This window comes from Coregonus lavaretus (genome assembly GCF_964263955.1).
Source record: "Coregonus lavaretus genome assembly, chromosome: 2".
Taxonomy (NCBI): Eukaryota; Metazoa; Chordata; class Actinopteri; order Salmoniformes; family Salmonidae; genus Coregonus; species Coregonus lavaretus.
Genome location: NC_139989.1, coordinates 35059584 through 35080577, shown reverse-complemented (window position 1 = coordinate 35080577; position 20994 = coordinate 35059584). Strand labels below are relative to the sequence as shown.

The 20994-nt window shown below is 40.5% G+C and overlaps 2 protein-coding genes across 3 annotated transcripts; both read left to right on the top strand.

Moving 5' to 3' along the window:
• Window positions 1-5074: 5074 nt before the first annotated feature.
• LOC311138894 (interferon a3-like) lies at window positions 5075-6537 on the top strand (the record flags this gene model as incomplete). The annotated part of the gene is made up of 5 exons (XM_084173685.1): window positions 5075-5224; window positions 5383-5454; window positions 5942-6094; window positions 6235-6333; window positions 6451-6537. 5 exons carry the CDS (start codon window positions 5075-5077, stop codon window positions 6535-6537), a joined length of 561 nt encoding a protein of 186 aa, XP_084029811.1.
• Window positions 6538-11611: 5074 nt separating this feature from the next.
• On the top strand, window positions 11612-17688 carry LOC311101031 (interferon a3-like). Of its 2 annotated transcripts, XM_084142043.1 has the most exons (6): window positions 11612-11965; window positions 12139-12226; window positions 12524-12598; window positions 12726-12875; window positions 16584-16661; window positions 17014-17688. In XM_084142043.1, the coding sequence occupies exons 1-6, from the start codon at window positions 11922-11924 to the stop codon at window positions 17101-17103; spliced, it is 525 nt and encodes a 174-aa protein (XP_083998169.1). In that variant the 5' UTR covers window positions 11612-11921; the 3' UTR covers window positions 17104-17688. The 2 variants fall into 2 exon arrangements, with proteins under 2 accessions (XP_083998169.1, XP_083998168.1); XM_084142042.1 differs by lacking the exon at window positions 11612-11965 and having other exon boundaries at window positions 12057-12226.
• The last annotated feature ends 3306 nt before the right edge of the window (window positions 17689-20994 follow it).

Here is a 20994-nt window from a genome sequence, read left to right as displayed (position 1 = left end):
AGAATGAAATATTTTTGCATAGGTTTCCTTCTTTTCACTTTGTCATTCAGGCCTGTAATGTGGAGTGAATGCGATGTTGTTGATCCATGCACAGTTTTCTCTCAGCTCAGCCAATAAACACTGTAGTTATTTTTACATAATCTTCAGCATCATAGTGATATTCCTGAGTTTCTATTCTCTCACACAGCTCATTTAGGAAGGATGGCCAGATCTTTGCAGTATCTGGTTGCTATTATACACTATCCAGAGATGAATTAACATACTTGACCATACTCAAAATATTTAGGGGTTTGGGATTATTTCTTAACCTCACCTGATCTCTGCCTGTCAAAAATATTATCGCAGACATGCTTTTAAAGTTCATTGGTGGCTCTGAGGTTTAATCTGTCACGGTTTCGGCCGAGGCTGCTCCTTCTCCTTGTTCAGGCAGGCTTCGGCGGTCGTCGTCTCCGGAGTACTAGCTGCCACCGTTCTATGTTTCTATGTTTGATTGGTTTTGTCTGTTTGTTACACCTGTTCATTGTTAAGTGTTCATTATGCGTCCTATTTAGTTATCTTGTGTTTGGTCAGGTGTTGTGTGTAATTGTTCGATGTCACGTGTAGTAGTTGGTTCGCTGTTCTGTGCTCTCTGTATTTCGTTTTGTTTGAGAGAGTCCTGCACGTTGTGCGCATTTACTTTGGTTCTTACCAGTGTGAGTATGTTTCGCCTGTGGCCTGTTGCCGTGTTTGGCTTTTATTTTCGGACTTCACTAAAGACATCTGTTTCGAATCTCTGTGTGTCCTGCGTGTGATTCCACGTTACCTCTACACTCAACCCTGACATAATCATTGTTTGAAATTCACTCTCCACTATCCTCTGACATTACAGAAACAGGGGAAGTTGCTTTTGCAAACAGATTCAATACATTTTGTGATTATTTATGAGAAAATTTGCTCCTGGATGTCTTTGGAGGTACCACAGCTAGGGGTGTGAAGACCTAAGGTATCGAGAAGTTTTTGTTTCTTAATTTTAATTCATTTCAGAAAACTTCCATAATTTTTATTTCACTTTGAAAATGTGGAGTAGGTTGTGTAGATCAGTGCGTAAAAATCCCAATATAAATCCCCTTTTAGATAGAAATTTAAGGCAGCAAAATGTGAAAACTTTGCATAGGTGTGTAGACTTTCACTAGGCACCGTAAGAGCACCATTTGCCTCGGACCCACCTTTACGCATTTCCCCCTGTGGACGTGATTCAGCCCACACTGGAGAGGGTGTGTCCGGAGGACTGGTCGTAGATCCTTGTGGCTCCCCATTGGCCCAAACTACCTTGGTTGGCTGAGATCATTGGTGGACATTTACATTTTCGAGCACCCTGAACGTGTATATGGCAGCTATTTCAGCGTGTCATGTGGGAATTGATGATGCCACTCCATGGGCTCATTCCCTGGCGGTGCTGTTTTTAAAAGGTGTGTGCCGTCTCAGGTTGGTCATCCAAATTGTTAAAAGGTTGAAAAACCTATTGTAATAAATGTAACAGCTGTACAACGGATGAAGATCCTCCAAACTTTTGTTTTGTTTTTTATCCATCAGATCTTGAGTGAATTATAGCACACAGACAAATAATTTAAAATGTTATCTTGTACTTGGTTCTTGCAATCATATATACATTTTCTTAGTATATCAGGTATTTTTAAAACGCTTAGTGATAAAATAAAGAAAATTGTTTGTGCTATACAGAAGGTGTATTTGCATACATTAATAAATTAATATAAAGATGTGGAGCAGGGCTGCAACCACCAAACACATGCTCTGTGCAGGCCCAAAACACTTTAAAAGTCACCTTGTCCGAGAAAGATTTACATGGTTATCAAAACTTCATGCCAGGGTAAGCCTAAACAAAACACAGACCTTATTTTAAGTGTTTCTAAAATCCCCTATGGGAAAAATGAATGGTGGAAAAATGATTGGAACCATTTCACTGTTTGGCCGCTAGGGTTCATAGGTATTATGACACCTCCACTGTTGGGCTCTATCTCCCAGAAAAAATTAGCTAGCAACAGCAAGCTAGCTCAATGTCCATGAATGTTTCATGTGTGTTTCCACCTGTCCCAAAATTAATATATACTGAACTAAAATATAAACTCACCATGTAAAGTGTTGGTCCCAGAAATGTTCCATACGCATCAAAAAGCATATTTTTCTGAAATGTTCTGCACAAATTTGTTTACATATCTGTTGGTGAGCATTTCTCCTTTGCCAAGATAATCCATCCACCTGACAGGTGTGGAATATCAAGAAGCTGATTAAACAGCATGATCATTACACAGGTGCAACTTGTGCGGGGGTACAATAAAAGGCCACAGATGTCTCAAGTTTTGTGGGAGTGTGCAATTGGCATGCTGACTGCAGGAATGTCCACCAGAGCTGTTGCCAGATAATTTAATATTTATTTCTCTACCATAAGCCACCTCCAATGTCGTTTTAGAGAATTTGACAGTGTGTCCAATCGGCCTCACAACCGCAACCCACGTGTAACCACGCCAGCCCAGGACCTCCACATCCCGCTTCTTCACCTGCGGGATCATCTGAGGAGGTGGAGTGGGGTGCTTAGGAGTATTTCTGTCTGTAATAAAGCCCTTTTGGGGGGAAAAACTAGTTATAATTGGCTGGACCTGGCTCCCCAGTGGGTGGGCCTCTGCCCTCCCAGGCCCACCCATGGCTGTGCCCCTGTCCAGTCATGTGAAATCCATAGATTAGGGCCTAAATCATTTATTTAAATTAACTGATTTCCTTCTATGAACTGTACCTTAGTAAAATCTTTGAAATTGTTGCATGTTGCGATCATTTTTTTGTTCAGTACTGTTGGTTCACAGTTGGTTTTGGTATTTTAACCTGCATGTCATGAACCCATCTGGTGGGGATACACAAATTCAACATGCGCACGCGGACGCCTGCGCAGAGCCTGTTTGGACAGCATGTAAAAAGGTGAAGTGTAACTTTCTACCTGCTGGGATAGATGACGAAATGCAGTGGCATGTAAAAACTTTCGTTTTCGAAAGTGGAAGCGTTAATGGGATTTCCACTAGTTACCACAGCCACAGAGTCAAAATTGGCTATATCATAAAAAATCATGACAACAAAAATTCGATTTTTGGTCTTAATTTAAGGATAGGGTTAGGCACAATGTAAGCAGTGAGTTAAAGGTTAGGGTTAGGTTTTAAATCACATTTTAAGAAGATACAATTTAGTAATGGGTTATGGCTTTGTGGTGTTTTGTGTGTGGTCGGGGAGGAGACCCAGCGCTATCGAAAAGGCAGCATGGATAATGGTCTAATGTCCAACGCTTTCATTATAGGTGATGCTTAATAGCCAATATAGACATCATGCGTGGCTATGATAACTTCAGTGTTAGTCTTCGATTTAAATGGTTACACGGGGTGTGATTTTCATTACAGGTGGTGAGCTCTTCCAGCAAAACCTGACACTTGTGAAATGGAATACCATCACACTAGGGGAGCTGCAAATCCTTCTTGCTCGACAAAATATGACTTATTCGGAATGTGTACGTTCTTGGTGATGTTGTTGTATATGTTCATTGCATTACACAGTAGGCTATTACTTTATTAATCATAGTATCCGTTTAATTCATGTTATTAATAGTATTCACAAGGACATTCATACTGAAGTTTTTTGTTATGTTTACAAAACAAATTCAGGTCAAAAACATGAGTCTGCATCTTAACCCTCGAATTGGAGACAAGGTTAAGAACTGCCTCAAACAGCTGGACGACTTTCTTTCACGCGAGGTAAAACATCTCCTAGGTTAACTTTTTGGGGTTTTAAATGTAAACGATTGAGAGGGGTGCCTATACCTGTGATGTAGGCCTATGTATGCTATGTTTTCTTTTAAGATAAAAATATATATATTCGTTTATCGTTTTTTCTTTCAGAATTTCAGTTCGTGTGCATGCGAGGGCAGCATCCTAAATAGGCAACATCCTGAGACATTTTCAGAAATAAAAAATGCCAAGAAAACACGTGTCAGGGTAGCATATTGTAGTACAATTTTGCATAAAAGTTTATCAAAACATGTTTTATAAGTAATTTTGTGAAATATATTAATTATGGCACTTATGTGTATAATTGCCATGCACTCTTTGAAAAAAAGGTTCTAGATGGAACCAAAAAGGGTTATATTGCTTGTTTTATATATGGCACCCCTAAATGTTCTATATAGAACCCTTTTCTATGAGTGTGTCTAATATTTGAATAAACAGACACGCACACAGCTTATATTTGTTGGAATTGTGCTAGCAAATTTGTACAATTGTGTGGTGCGATGCAACCGTTGAATGAAGACGAATTTCTCCATGAAATGTTATACTAAATGTAATCTTATTCTAAAACGAAATAAAGTCATGTTGAGTGTGTAATTGATAGAACCCATCCAAGATTGATCTCTATCTTTAAATAGGCAGTTGTGGTCCACAAACCACCATTTCCCTTTAAGCAATTGGTTACAACGTAGTTGGAGACAATAGTTTCTGTGTGAAAATGAAAAGGTGTTGCGTTTGCAAAGACAATATAAAATGCTATTGTTTTCGAAGTCAAAGGCCAAACTCAGTTTTGTTCTATATGGTGATATTTATTTAGGCCACAGTCTGAGTAAAATGAATTCACATGTCAATTTATCTATTTTTTTCCCCTGATTGATAGGCCAACATTTCATGATAAAATAGCAAATAAATCAAGAACGTAACAATTCTTCGAGAGATACACCTGTCCTTTCGGTGCGTTTTCTCCAGACGGAAAACAATACTCTCAGGTATGAAAGTCTACGGGGACTTCCACCTTTCACTTTCGGAACACCATGCAGAATCTTTGTATAAATGATCGACACAGGTTGTAGCATGGCAGAACTCGGGAATTCGAGAAATTTGATCGATCAGGAAGAACACTTTATCTCTTTATCCTTTGGGGAAAACATTATTTTATTAAATACAAAGTAGGCTATCTTTCGGAAGTGCACCACCGTTGATTGCACCACCGTTGATTGCGGACAGACGGAGAACTACAGTAGACCTACGCTAAAATGGGTTCAATCAGCCTTTGGATGTGCTTGGTCCTGACGATTTGCACCTGGCATAAAACCATCGGATGCACTTGGATGAGGACACTGCCTCGGTCTCCGAGCATGTTCCAAGTGTTCAGCAACAACACCATAATGATGCTTCAGAAAATGGTATGCTATACGGTCATGTTTATTCACTTGTTCATGGTCATTGGGCTGTTGTCATCTTTTCAACATTTCATGTGCTGCTATGTTTCATTTATTTCCCTGACTCCTTTATGTACAGTAATAATAATACAATATTTTGTTTTTATTTTTTGGCATCTCAGGGTCATGAAGTCTCTCGAGAAACTCAGATCACTTTCCCTGACAAGCAATACAGACAAGTCGATAATTTCAAGGTAAATATGCATAGCCTACACTCTTAAAAGAAGGTTTTGTTCTGTCCATAACCTTTTTTTCTAAGAGTTTACAGTGAATTCGGAAAGTATTCAGACCCCTTCACTTTTTCCACATTTTGTTACTTTACAGCCTTATTCTAAAATATATTATATTGTTTTTTGGCCACATCAATCTACACACAATACCCCATAACGATAAAGCAAAAACTGTTTATTATTTTTAATACATTTGCAAAAATGTCTAAAAACATGTTTTGGCTTTGTTATTATGGGGTATTGTGTGTAGATTAATTAAACAAATAAATATTTAATCCATTTTAGAATAAGGCTGTAACGTAACAAAATGTGGAAATAGTGAAGGGGTCTGAATACTTTCCGAATGCAGTGTATATAATTAGGTTATAATGAATATGCAATTTGCTATAATTTTCTTAGATTTGCCCTCAATTCATAAGGCATGTACTAATACAAATCACTCTTCTTCTAGGCTGACGAACAGCTTGTCTTCATTTCGCAAACTCTGAACGCTATAAAGAAATTGTACAGCAGTGGTAAATATGAGTCCACCGCCTGGGACCAGAAAGGAGTTGACAGGTTTATGAATGACCTGCATCGCCAGACGTCGGAGCTGGACCAATGCGTATGTAATTTGTGATTTTCGCCTCTTAACATTGATGCAAAACGAAAACATTATCCTATCCTATTCGATTATAATATGAGGTGGTTACATGTTAAACAAATCACAATATTAAATTAATTATTTGTATTTTCTTCCAACAGCTCAAGGCTATGAAAACTAGACTATCAAAATCTGTCAAAAGAGTGAACAAAAAGATGAGCCTTCACTTCAAGTTCCTTAACAATTACTTGAAACGCGAGGTAGGTTGACCCATTTGTTTTACAAAGAGAGTACATTCACCAAATCTGGATGTATTTCTGTGATGATACAACGTGTGTCTATTCTAAAAGCTTAACAATTGTATTTAATTTATGCAGAAACACAGCGCAAGCGGCTGGGAAGACATAAGGACAGTTGTGCTGGCACACCTACGAAGACTAGACACAACATTAAGTAGCCAATGAGCGTTATGTATGTGTGGTGTAGAGATTAATTATTTATATATCTATTTATTCAACTATTTATTTACATGTTTATTTATTTGTTTTTGAACGTATTAATTTATTGTGTAGTAATGTATTCACAACTCTGTGGAGTAAAACATTTTTTATACTGAATAATTATGTGACTGATTTAGGCTATACACAACGTAACAATGTTTTAGTGCATTTATTTTTGTATTTATAAAGGCCATTGCATACTGTATTTATTATTGCAACCTGATACGAAATGTTTGTTATTGTAATGATGAAATATATTTTAATTAAATCAAATGTGGCCTCTACATCTGAAACCTCTTTTAATCAATACAAATGTAATTCGTCGCATACACATATTTAGCAGATGTTATAGCGGGTGTAGCGAAATGCCTGTGTTACTAGCTCTACCAGTGCAGTAGTATCTAACAATACACAACAATACACACAAATGTAAAAGTAAAAGAATGGACATAAGAAATATTTAAATATTAGGATGAGCAATTTCCACAACTTTTATATAGGATGGAGGTCAGGGTTTTGTGATGGCCACTCCAATACCTTGACTTTGTTGTCCTTAAGCCATGTTGCCACAACTTTGGAAGTATGCTTGGGGTCATTGTCCATTTGGAAGACCCATTTGCGACCAAGCTTTAACTTCCTCACTGATGTTTTGAGATGTTGCATCAATATATCCACATAATTTTCCTTCCTCATGATGCATCTATTTTGTGAAGTGCACCAGTCCCTCCTGCAGCAAAGCACCTCCACAGCATGATGCTGCCACCCCCGTTCTTCACGGTTGGGATGGTGTCCTTCAGCTTGCAATTAACCCCCTTTTTCCTCCAAACATAATGATTGTCATTATGGCCAAACAGTTCTATTTTTGTTTCATCAGACCAGTGGACATTTCTCCAAAAAGTACAATCTTTGTCCCCATGTGCAGTTGTAAACCGTAGTCTGGCTTTTTTATGGCTGTTTTGGAGCAGTGGCTTCTTCCTTGCTGAGCGGCCTTTCAGGTTGTGTCGATATAGGACTAGTTTTACTGTGGATATAGATACTTTTGTGCCTGTTTCCTCCAGCATCTTCACAAGGTCCTTTGCTGTTGTTCTGGGATTGATTTGCACTTTTCGCACCAAAGTACGTTCATCTCTAGGAGACAGAACGTGTCTCCTTCCTGAGCGGTATGATGGCTGTGTGGTCCCATGGTGTTTATACTTGCGTACTATTGTTTGTACAGATGAACGTGGTACCTTCAGGCGTTAGGACATTGCTCCCAAGGATGAACCAGACTTGTGGAGGTCTATAATTTTATTTCTGAGGTGTTGGCTGATTTCTTTAGATTTTTCCATGATGTCAAGCAAAGAGGCACTGAGTTTGAAGGTAGGCCTTGAAATACATCCACAGGTACACCTACAATTGGCTCAAATGATGTCAATTAGCCTATCAGAAGCTTCTAAAGCCATTACATCATTTTCTGGAATTTTCCAAGCTGTTTAAAGGCACAGTCAACTTAGTGTATGTAAACTTCTGACCCACTGGAATTGTGATACAGTGAATTATAATTGAAATAATCTGTGTGTAAACAATTGTTGGAAAAATTACTTCTGTCATGCACAAAGTAGATGTCCTAACCAACTTGCCAAAACGATAGTTTGTTAACAAGCAATTTGTGGAGTGGTTGAAAAACGAGTTTTAATGACTCCAACCTAAGTGTATGTAAACTTCCGACCAGACTAAATCTGAACCAATCGTAGACATCTAGGCTATGTTTCACAAATTTGAACAGCACAGTATGGTATGGCACAGTTCAATACAATAGAGCACAGTAGAGTAAAGTAAAGTAAAGTAAAGTAGAGTAGAGAACAGTACATTACGGTAGTGTAGAGGACAGTAGAGTTTTATTCAGTACAGTACAGAACAGTTTAGTACATTAGAGTACAGTAGGCTACACTATGCTGTGCTGTACTCTACTGTACTGAATTATACTTTACTTTTCTTTACTTTACTGCACTGTACGCTGTACTGTAATGAAATGTACTCTACTGTCCTCTACTGTATTGTACTGTACCGTACAGTCTACTGTAATGAACTGTACTCTGCTGTTCTCTACCGTACTGTACTGTCCAAACTTGTCCATGGACGTTGAAATTTAGTCCGGACCGCACAAAAATCACACCAAATAAAGACAGCCGATCCAGACAGCACAGTGCTTAGTGGATAGGCATGATGTATCCTGTATACATTGGTTGCTCATTGACGTCTTGCACATTCTAAATTCTACATCATTTATACGTCGAACAGACATCAACATTCTATTATGATGTCTCGGCGACGTCTTCCCAATGTACAAACGCACTCCAAACTACATATTCCCTACCCAATTCGATACGTCGGCCAAAGGTGTGCATGATTACTTGGGAGAAGACTCAGGTGAAACTGATGACATCACACAGCTTTTGTAAAACAGCTGGGGAAACCCCAAAATGCGTCCACCGTGTAAAGACGACATAAGAAGACGTTTCAGCACCATGGACAGGTATCACTGATAACACTAAAACGCATGAAGATGTCAGCCACTTCAGCACATTGGACATCGCCACACAGCAACAATTCTATCAGTGCTCCTGTGTTGTGGCTGCAGGCCTGTTGCTACTGTTATTGCCATGTTTACTACTGTTCCAATTCCCCACACCCCTAAACTTAGAATTTTAAAACTATAGGCAATAAATTGATGATATATGTGATGGGAAATATTGCTCTCTGACTCTTTGGTATCCCGTTTCAAATCAAATCAAATTATATTTGTCACATGCGCCGAATACAACAAGTTTAGACTTTACTGTGAAATGCTTACTTACAAGCCCTTAACCAACAATGCAGATCAAGAAATAGAGTTAAGAAATATTTACTAAATAAGCTAAAGTAAAAAATACAATAAAAAGTAACACAATAAAATAACAATAACGAGGCTATATACAGGGGGTACCGGTACCAATTCAATGTGCGGGGGTACAGGTTAGTCAAGGTAATTTGTGCATGTAAGTAGGGGTAAAGTGACTATACATAGATAATAAACAGCAAGTAGCTGCCGGGTGGCCATTTGATTAATTGTTCAGCAGTCTTATGGCTTGGGGGTAGAAGCTGTTAAGGACGTTTTGGACCTGGACTTGGAACTCCGGTACTGCTTGCCGTGCAAACTTAATGATGGTGTTGGATTCGTGCTTGGCTAAGCACGCACCCCTGAGGGGACGAAGCACGCACCCCTGAAGGGCCCCTGTGTTGAGGATCAGCGTGGCAGATGTGTTGTTGCCTATCCTTACCAACTGGGGGCGGCCCGTCAGGAAGTCCATGATCCAGTTGCAGAGGGAGGTGTTTAGTCCAGGGTCCTTAGCTTAGTGATGAGCTTTGTGAGCACTATGGTGTTGAATGCTGAGCTGTAGTCAATGAACAGCATTCTCACATAGGTGTTCCTTTTGTTCAGGTGGGAAAGGGCAGTGTGGAGTGCGATTGAGATTGCGGCATCTGTGGATGTGTTGGGGCGGTATGCGAATTGGAGTGGTTCTAGTGTTTCTGGGATGTTGGTGTTGATGTGAGCCATGACCAGCCTTTCAAAGAACTTCATGGCTACAAACGTGAGTGCTACAGGGCTGTAGTCATTTAGGAAGGTTACCTTAGCTTTCTTGGGCACAGGGACTATGGTGGTCTGCTTGAAACATGTAGGTATTGCAGACTCGGTCAGGGAGTGGTTGAAAATGTCAGTAAAAACACTTGCCAGTTGGACTGCGCATGTTCTGAGTACACGTCCTGGTAATCCGTCTGGCTCCGCGGCCTTGTGAATGCTGACCTGTTTAAAGGTCTTGCTCACATCGGCTATGGAGAGCGTGATCACACAGTCGTCCGGAACAACTGGTTGCTTGCCTCGAAGCGAGCATAAAAGGCATTTAGTCCGTCTGGTAGGCTCGCGTCACTGGGCAGCTCGCGGTTGGGTTACCATTTGTAGTCTGTAATAGTTTGCAAGCCCTGCCACATCCAACGAGCATCAGAGCCGGTGTAGTAGGATTCAATCGTAGTCCTGTATTGACGCTTTGCCTGTTTGATGGTTTGCCTGAGGGCATAACGGTATTTCTTATAAGCGTCCGGATTAGTGTCCCTCTCCTTGAAAGCCACAGCTCTCTTACGATTCATCCTCATCCTTATTATTCATCCTCATGGCTGGTCCCCAATAGATTAAATGTATTTGATACATAAGGCCTATTAAGGCTATATCTAATAACACCAAGGCCCGTATTCATAAATCGTCTCAGAGAGTAGGAGTGCTGATCTAGGATCTGTTTAGCCTTTTTGATTATAATGAATGGACAGAGGGGGTCCTGATCCTAGATCAGCACTCCTACTCTGAGACGCTTTATAAATAAATGCGAGCTCAGCAGAATAATTAGGCTACATCTCATATTTTAGCCTATAACATGACATTTCAAGATGAAACCACCTATTACATCTTATCAAGACCCTGGTGTTGGAACAAAAGCATTTACCTCCTCCTGCTGGTCTCCAGGAACATGCAGACAGTTTTGGTGACCACTTCCCTACAGTATATGATCTTTACAGTTTTACAGGCTTTGTACATTCTGAATTAATCCCAATATTATATAGAAAAAGGGGGAAATAAATCAATGTCAAGATTTGACCTTGCATAGTCATTCAAAAACGAGCACAACACTATGACACACACACACACACACACACACACACACAACAGTAGGCTATGGCCCTGTAAAAACCATTCACTCTATAGGGAGAATATCCCTGATATCGTAGCCTATACCAAGGAACTATAGTCACATATTATTTTTCATTTTCCCCTTGTAAAGAAAATGACAAATAGAAAGTTCCAACAAATCATGTTGTCGTTGGTTGTCAACATTGCATCACCAGCAGACAACAGTAGGGTGAAAGTTGGTTACGTCATTGTGAAAATGATAGTTGAGAGATGGGGTAGTGACGCTGTCGTCTCCCATTCACTTTTCATTTGTAGCGCAACAGCAGAGGACTTGCCGGAGCTGCGGAACAATATTTCGGACTAACTTTGAACGAAACCCACTAAATAAATGTGGCTACATTTTTTAAGAAGTGTGGGTTTTATTTCGACTTCGACGATTTTATTATCATACTTTTTTATCGGTTCACGCGAAGTTATTAGCAGTTGAAAGCATAGCTCGTGAATAGCCTATTCTCGCTAATAGCCTAATATCTAAATTGAATAATCTTATCGTGTGGTTCAACTATCATTCAACGCTGATTTCAAAGAGAATGTGTATAGATTTACTGGGATTTGGTCGTCCAGAAGACAGAGCAGGCATGGAATTCCTATGGCTGCATGTGCTGGTCTGGAAAGTGAAAGTCCCCGCCTCCGGTAGGTTGATCACGGGAAATTCTCCATACAGTTTTCCCTTTCCCAACTCCACATAAAACTACTTAACACAGCCAAGATGTTCAAACTCATCTGGAAAACTAACAACGAAACAAACGGCTATTTACAATGTATACAATGCAGAGTTGGACTTGTATTTTTCTTGTTATTTGCAGTATGCAGCGCGTTTGTCGGTGCTGTGACTGGATCCGAAACCACTACGGACTCTTGAGCGCAGAATACCTTTCCCTGCTGGACCAGATGGTGAGTTATCAGCACACTGTAATGAGCAGACTGAATGCATGTATTAAGGACACTAAAACAACCAACCAAGTAAAATAGTAATACGTTTCATGTTTAGCCTCTGTGTTAGAAAACTGTTAGCCTATATTTTAATATCCATAGTAAAAGGGCGCTAAGGCTAAAATGACAGAGAGCTCAAGAGAGACCAACTACATTAGGCCTACTGTACTTGCAGTATAAGCTATACTTTATGTCAGTCTTGATTGTTCTTGAAGTATTTGACACGTGACTTAACATACTATATTGATTGTTTTCCAGGGAGGAGATATTACAGAGCAGGATGCCCCTGTCTTGTCCCCAACATCACTTTACAGACACATAGATGATGCTGAGGTAAAGACTTGAATTTTGACTTATGTTCTGATATGCTTTGGTATAGCGGTCTTGACCCAACGTTATATTGATGCCATAACGGAACCCTATACTGTTTCTAATATTAGTTTTATATAATCCTGTGTAGTTTGAGGACAAAGTCAGATTCCTGAACGAGACCATCTATCAAATCAAAAAACAGTTTGATGGGAATATGAAGGCTGTCACCTGGGATAAGAAAAACCTGGATGATTTCCTCAACATTCTTGAACGCCAATTTGAGAACCTTAATTCCTGTGTAAGTAACGAGTCTATTTTAAATTATAATCACTGTTTAGGTCAGGGCTCTCCAACCCTGTTCATGGAGAGCTACCCTCTTGTAGGTTTTCGCTCCAACCCCAGTTGTAACTAACCTGATTCAGATTATCAACCAGCTAATTAATCAGGTGCGCTAGATTAGGATTGGAGTGAAAACCTAAAGGACGGTATCTCTCCAGGAACAGGGTTGGAGAGCCCTGGTTTAGGTGTAGCCTACTAACTGTACATGTGAACAAATCTACGTATGAAGTGCATTCGGAATGTATTCAACCCCTTGACTTCTTCCACATTTTGTGACATTACAGCCTTGTTCTAAAATGGATTAAATAGTTTTTTCCCCTCATCAATCTACACACAATACCCCATAATGACAAAGCAAAAACCGTGTTTTAGACGTTTTTGCAAATGTCAAAACAATAAAAAACGGAAATATCACATTTACATAAGTATTCAGACCCTTTACTCAGTAATAATAATAATAATAATAATGTGCCATTTAGCAGACGCTTTTATCCAAAGCGACATACAGTCAGTACTTTGTTGAAGCACCTTTGACAGCGATTACAGCCTCGAGTCTTCTTGGGTATGTTGCTACAAGCTTGGCACACCTGTATTTGGGGAGTTTCTGCCATTCTTCTCTGCAGATCCTCTCAAGCTCTGTCAGGTTGGATAGGGAGCATCACTGCACAGCTACAGTGGCTTGTGAAAGTATTCACCCCCCTTGGCATCTTTCCTATTTTGTTGCCTTACAACCTGGAATTAAAATGGATTTGTGTGGGGTTTATATCATTTGATTTACACAACAGGCCTACCACTTTGAAGATGCAAAATAAAACAAATTGTGAAACAAACAAGAAATAAGACAAGAAAACTGAAAACTTGAGCGTGCATATCTATTCAACCCCCCAAAGTCAATACTTTGTAGAGCCACCTTTTGCAGCAATTACAGCTGCAAGTCTCTTGGGGTATGTATCTATAAGCTTGACACATCTAGCCACTGGGATTTTTGCCCATTCTTCAAGGCAAAACTGCACCAGCTCCTTCAAGTTGGATGGGTTCCGCTGGTGTACAGCAATCTTCAAGTCATGCCACAGATTCTCAATTGGATCGAGGTCTGGGCTTTCACTAGGCCATTCCAAGACATTTAAATGTTTCCCCTTAAACCACTCGAGTGTTGCTTTAGCAATATGCTTAGGTTCATTGTCCTGCTGGAAGGTGAACCTCCGTCCCAGTCTCAAATCTATGGAAGACTGAAACATTTCCCTGTATTTAGCGCCATCCATCATTCCTTCCATTCTGACCAGTTTCCCAGTCCCTGCCGATGCAAAACATCCGCACAGCATGATGCTGCCACCACCATGCTTCACTGTGGGGATGGTGTTCTCGGGGTGATGAGAGATGTTGGGTTTGCGCCAGACATTTTCCTTGATGGCCAAAAAGCTCAATTTTAGTCTCATCTGACCAGAGTACCTTCTTCCATATGTTTGGGGAGTCTCCCACATGCCTTTTGGCGAACACCAAACATGTTTGTGTATTTTTTTCTTTAAGCAATGGCTTTTTTCTGGCCACTCTTCCGTAAAGCCCAGCTCAATGGGAGTGTACAGCTTGAAGTGGTCCTATGGACAGATACTCCAATCTCCGCTGTGGAGCTTTGCAGCTCCTTCAGGGTTATCTTTGCTCTCTTTGTTGCCTCTCTGATTAATGCCCTCCTTGCCTGGTCTGTGGGTTTTGGTGGGCGGCCCTCTCTTGGCAGGTTTGTTGTGGTGCCATAGTCTTTCAATTTTTTAATAATGGATTTATTGGTGCTCCGTAAGATGTTCAAAGTCTCAAATATTTTTTTAGAACCAACCCTGATCTGTACTTACAGTTTAGTCATTTAGCAGACACTCTTATCCAGAGCAACTTACAGTTAGTGAGTGCATACATTTTTCATACTGGCCCCCCGTGGGAAACGAACCCACAACCCTGGCGTTGCAAGCGCCATCCTCTACCAACTGAGCTACAGGAGGGCCAACTTCTCCACAACTTTGTCCCTGACCTGTTTGGAGAGCTCCTTGGTCTTCATGGTGCCGCTTGCTTGGTGGTGCCCATTGCTTAGTGGTGTTTCAGACTCTGGGGCCTTTCAGAACAGGTGTATATATACTGAGATCATGTGACACTTAGTTAAATAAAGTCCAACTGTGTGCAATCTAATTATGTGACTTCTGAAGGTAATTGTTTGCACCAGATCTTATTTAGGGAAATTACAGGTTGTAATGCAAGAAAATAGGAAAAACGCCAAGGGGGACTATTTTCAGATCTCTCCAGAGATGTTCGATTGGGTTCAAGTCTGGGCTCTGGCTGGGCCACTCAAGGTCATTCAGAGACTTTTCCCGAAGCCACTCCTGCGTTGTCTTGGCTGTGTGCTTAGGGTCGTTGTCCTGTTGGAAGGTGAACCTTCACCCCAGTCTGAGGTCCTGAGAGCTCTGGAGCAGGTTTTCATCAAGGATCTCTCTGTACTTTGCTCTGTTCATCTTTCCCTCAATCCTGACTAGTCTCCCAGTCCCTGCCGCTGAAATACATCCCCACAGCATGATGCTGCCACCACCATGCTTCACCGTAGGGATGGTGCCAGGTTTCCTCCAGATGTGACTCTTGGCATTCAGGCCAAGAGTTCAATCTTGGTTTCATCAGACCAGAGAATCTAGTTTCTCATGGTCTGAGAGTCCTTTAGGTGCCTTTTGGCAAACTCCAAGCAGGCTGTCATGTGCCTTTTACTGAGGAGGTGCTTCCGTCTGGCCACTCTACCATAAAGGCCTGATTTTTGGAGTACTGCAGAGATGGTTGTCCTTCTGGAAGGTTCTACCATCTCCACAGAGGAAATCTGAAGCTCTGTCAGAGTGACCATCGGGTTCTTGGCCACCTCCTTGTCCAAGGCCCTTCTCCCCCGATTGCTCAGTTTGGCAGGGCGGCCAGCTCTAGGAAGAGTCCTGGTGGTTCCAAACTTCTTCCATTTAACAATGATAGAGGCCACTGTGTTCTTGGTGATCTTCAATGCTGCAGACATTTTTTGGTACCCTTCCCCAGATCTGTGCCACGACACAATCCTGTCTTGGAGATCTATGGACAATTCCTTACACCTCATGGCTTGGTTTTTGCTCTGACATGCACTGTCAACTGTGGGACCTTATATAGACAGGTGTGTGCCTTTCAAAATCATGTCCAATCAATTGATTTTACCTCAGGTGGACTTCACCTGTACAAACATCTCAAGAATGATCAATGGAAACAGGATGCACCTGAGCTCAATTTTGAGTCTCATAGCAAAGGGTCTGAATACTTATGTAAATAAGTTATTTCTGTTTTTGCATTGTCATTATGGGGTATTGTGTGTAGATTGATGAGGATTTTTTTTCTTTGATACATTTTAGAATAAGGCAGTAACATAACAAAATGTGGAAAAAGGGAAGGGGTCTGTATACTTTCCGAATGCACTGTATATGGGTTATTATAGATATTGAGCCAGTTTGCAAAATCACTAAAATAATACTGCAGCAATGAGAAATGTAGATTATAATTAATGGACATTCAAGTTTGATATCTTAAAGTGGAAATGACAAACTTTAGAATCCTTTTTAAACCTTGAATACGCTATAAGTTTCCATTTCCTGCCGTGCACGCTAATGTTTTGTTTAATTTTGTCCAACAGGTATCACCTGCCATGAAACCTGAGAGGAGACTGAAACGGTACTTCAAGAAGTTGAATAGGAAGGTTCTGAGAAAAATGGTGAGTTTGATTTCGTATGGAAACGTGTTTGATACATGTAATCAAATGAATATAAACTTGGCTAGGATAAACAGGAGCAGTGTTCATTTTAAAAAAATGGGGTTCTGGGGCCATATGTATGAAGCATCTCAGAGAAGAACTGCTGATCTAGTATCAGGTCTTCTCTCAGGTCTCTTCTGTCCTCCTATTTATAATGATCTAAAAGCCTAAACTGATCCTAAATCAGTACTCCTACTCTGAGAAGCTTAATACATACGGCACCAATCCTTTCTTTTTCTTTCAAGACAATATGATCATTATATTGCCAAGAAAGTTCACCCCACTAATATTTCAATTTTTCTGTGTTTTTCAGAACTACAGTGCACAGGCGTGGGAGCTCATCAGGAAAGAGACACAACGTCATCTGCAAAGATTGGAGATCCTTGTGGGAAAGATGTACTGATCATCTGGACTCATCTCAGAAGCTAAGCCCTTACCAGTTTATAAAGCATGAATACAATCATGTGGGACCCTGTTAGTCTATTTATTATATTTAAATTCTTAAATTATTGTTTTTTATTTTTATAAATTATTATTTATATTTTGTATTTCCCTTTTGTGCCTGTGTTGAACTGAACTGTATTGCCTGTCTACTTGAAAAACCAGTGAAAAAATAATATAGAAAATGTGAATAAAAACGTATTTTTTGTATAAATTCTCAAAATTTCCTTCTTGTCTATAACTAATTTCTACTTGAAGTTTATGTATTCTTGTAGTTTTGTTTCTTTGTGTAATTTATTTTTAAATGTGTGATATCATGTGTTTTCACATGGTTTTAGGGACGAGGTTAAATCCAGTAGATAGGTCACTCTTGGTGCCACAAAGTCCGAATGCCAAGGATTCCAGGATGTCTAGGGAGCTCACTGGTGTTTATCTTAGAATGATTGATAGATGGAATATCCTACCTGGGGTACAAGGGGATAACATCAGGGTGGGGAGTGCCAACTGATGGTTACCAGAAGTTGTTGAAGAAATGTGTAAAGGGCTATATAAACTAAGATATTTCCATTGTCTAGTAGTTTGGATAGTAAGATGCAACCCACGTGCAGATTGCTATGCTGAATCCGGTACCGTATATTAAATACATTGTATCAACTCTCCATCTAAGAGTTTATTGCCTTCTTGCCTTCTTTATTTCCTTCTTGCATCCTCTGTAGCTCAAGTGATAGAGCATGGCGCTTGTAACGCCAGGGTAGTGGGTTCGATCCCCGGGACCACCCATACGTAAACATTTATGCACACATGACTGTAAGTCGCTTTGGATAAAAGCGTCTGCTAAATGGCATATTATTATATTATATTATAAAGAAACTCATCATAACAATGTGTTTTTGTACTTTGTGAGGGTTACTGTTCTTTTAGTTTTTCTTATTTGTTTTTGTGTGTCAATCACACTGGGGCAGTGGGCTGATGGGGGTTGGGAGATCTGGGTGAAGAGTAGAGGATAATCTGGGGGACCAGGAACTTTTAGCTCTTACTTGCTATTGTGGGATGTTTATTTATAAAGTCTGTCCAATGTATTAAACACATGTACTGTATGTCTTACTATGATTGGAGGAAAAATAAGAAAAAATACATGGAAAGACAATATGGAAAAAGAGACAAAAAACAAACAATACTTTTAATAGATAATAGTTTAGTCCCCTGATTGAGAAAAGGTGGTGGTGTGCAAAAAAAATTAATAAATCATTGATTTAGCTTAGTCATATATATAGAACTTTTTAAGGCTGTATCACAACCGGCCGTGATTGGGAGTCCCATAGGGTGGCGCACAATTGGCCCAGCGTCGTCCGGGTTTGGCCGGTGTAGGCCGTCATTGTAAATAAGAATTTGTTCTTAACTGACTTGCCTAGTTAAATAAAGGTTAAATAAATAACAAATATAATATCATTTGCTTATTTGAGCTGTTCTGGCCATAATATGGACTTGGTCTTTTACCAAATAGAGCTATCTTCTGTAAACCCCTCCCCCCCCCTCCCACCTTGTCACAACACAATTGATTGATTCAAATGCATTAAGAAGGAAAGAAATTCCACAAATTAACATTTAAGAAGGCACACCTGTTAATTGAAATGCATTCCAGGTGACTACCTCATGAAGCTGGTTGAGAGAATGCCAAGAGTGTGGAAAGCTGTCAGTAAGGAAAAGGGTGGCTATTTGAAGAATCTCAAATATAAAATATATTTGGAATTGTTTAACACTTTTTTGGTTACTACATGATTCCATATGTGTTATTTCATAGTTTTGATGTCTTCACTATTATTCTACAATGTAAAAAAAAAAAAAAAAAAAAACTTGAATGAGTAGGTGTGTCCATACTTTTGACTGGTAGTGCATGTCACCATAAAGCTCTCTGTAGCAATTAGGCCTGGGGCCGAGATTATCATGAGGCCAATAGTGATTTTAAAACCTAAACCTTAGGCATGTATTTAAAATAATGTATTTACCTGTGTCTGTGTGTTCTTCCTCGGTGCAGAGGTGCGCTTGAAGGTTGTAGTAATCAGGTGTTCTAGTGCAGAGTGGAGAGATGTCTCTGCTTTTATAGGGTAGCGCTGACAGAGAGAGGAAGGGTGGGTGGGTAGTTCTCAGCCCAATCCAATCCAGGTAAATGTTTATGTTCCAGAGAACTGAAGAGGAGGACTCAGTTCCAGAGAAGCAATGTATGTGCTGTATCTGAATGTTTTGCAGTATGTTTGGTGTATTACCAAAACATTCAGAGCCCCACCTGTTTAGCAAAATAAATAAATACATTGTTTTTGATGTTGTTGCCTGTTTCACATGTTATTTTGTCATTAATACGTGTCACATATCAGTTTGCAAACAATGTTTAAAAAAATCATTGGGTCAATAAAGCCACATACAAACATGGTCTCTTTTTTGCTTTTTTGAGTAAGGCAGCTCCAAAATGCAGGTGTTTCAGCCTAGCTCAGTGCTTTCTGTGGTGGTGGTGGGGCAGCCAGCGGAAAATACGGAGTTTAGGGGTTGGAAATGTCAAATCAAATCAAATGTATTGTTCACATACACATGGTTAGCAGATGTTATTGCGAGTGTAGCGAAATGCTTGTGCTTGTAGTTCCGACAGTGCACGAATATCTAGCAAGTAACATCTAACAGTTCTACAACAAAAACCTAATACACACAAATCTAAGTAAAGGAATGGAATAAGTATATAAATACACTGCTCAAAAAAATTAAGGGAACACTTAAACAACACAATGTAACTCCAAGTCAATCACACTTCTGTGAAATCAAACTGTCCACTTAGGAAGCAACACTGATTGACAATAAATGTCACATGCTGTTTTGCAAATGGAATAGACAACAGGTGGAAATTATAGGCAATTAGCAAGACACCCCCAATAAAGGACTGGTTTTGCAGGTGGTGACCACAGACCACTTCTCAGTTCCTATGCTTCCTGGCTGATGTTTTGGTCACTTTTGAATGCTGGCAGGGCTTTCACTCTAGTGGTAGCATGAGACAGAGTCTACAACCCACACAAGGGGCTCAGGTAGTGCAGCTCATCCAGGATGGTACATCAATGCGAGCTGTGGCAAGAAGGTTTGCTGTGTCTGTCAGCGTAGTGTCCAGAGCATGGAGGCGCTACCAGGAGACAGGCCAGTACATCAGGAGACGTGGAGGAGGCCGTAGGAGGGCAACAGCCCAGCAGCAGAACTGCTACCTCCGCCTTTGTGCAAGGAGGAGCAGGAGGAGCACTGCCAGAGCCCTGCAAAATGACCTCCAGCAGGCTACAAATGTGCATGTGTCCACTCAAACGGTCAGAAACAGACACCATGAGGGTGGTATGAGGGCCCAACGTCCACAGGTGGGGGTTGTGCTTACAGCCCAACACCGTGCAGGACGTTTGGCATTTGCCAGAGAACACCAAGATTGGCAAATTCGCCACTGGCGCCCTGTGCTCTTCACAGATGAAAGCAGGTTCACACTGAGCATGTGACAGATGTGACAGAGTCTGGAGACGCCGTGGAGAACGTTCTGCTGCCTGCAACGTCCTCCAGCATGACCGGTTTGGCGGTGGGTCAGTCATGGTGTGGGGTGGCATTTCTTTGGGGGGCCTCCATGTGCTCGGCAGAGGTAGCCTGACTGCCATTAGGTACCGAGATGAGATCCTCAGACCCCCTATGCTGGTGCGGTTGGCCCTGGGTTCCTCCTAATGCAAGACAATGCTAGATTGATCATTTTTGTGTGATTTTGTTGTCAGCACTTTCAACTATGTAAAGGAAAAAGTATTTAATAAGATTATTTCATTCATTCAGATCTAGGATGTGTTATTTT

What these genes read in the sequence shown, in the direction of transcription:
- LOC311101031 (XM_084142042.1), top strand. Translation starts at nt 12,092, where the DNA reads ATGTATACAATGCAGAGTTGGACTTGTATTTTTCTTGTTATTTGCAGT. An exon ending in TTGAGAACCTTAATTCCTGT is followed by an intron (nt 12,876 to 16,583) that starts GTAAGTAACGAG and finishes TTTGTCCAACAG; the next exon opens with GTATCACCTGCCATGAAACC. An exon ending in GGAAGGTTCTGAGAAAAATG is followed by an intron (nt 16,662 to 17,013) that starts GTGAGTTTGATT and finishes TGTGTTTTTCAG; the next exon opens with AACTACAGTGCACAGGCGTG.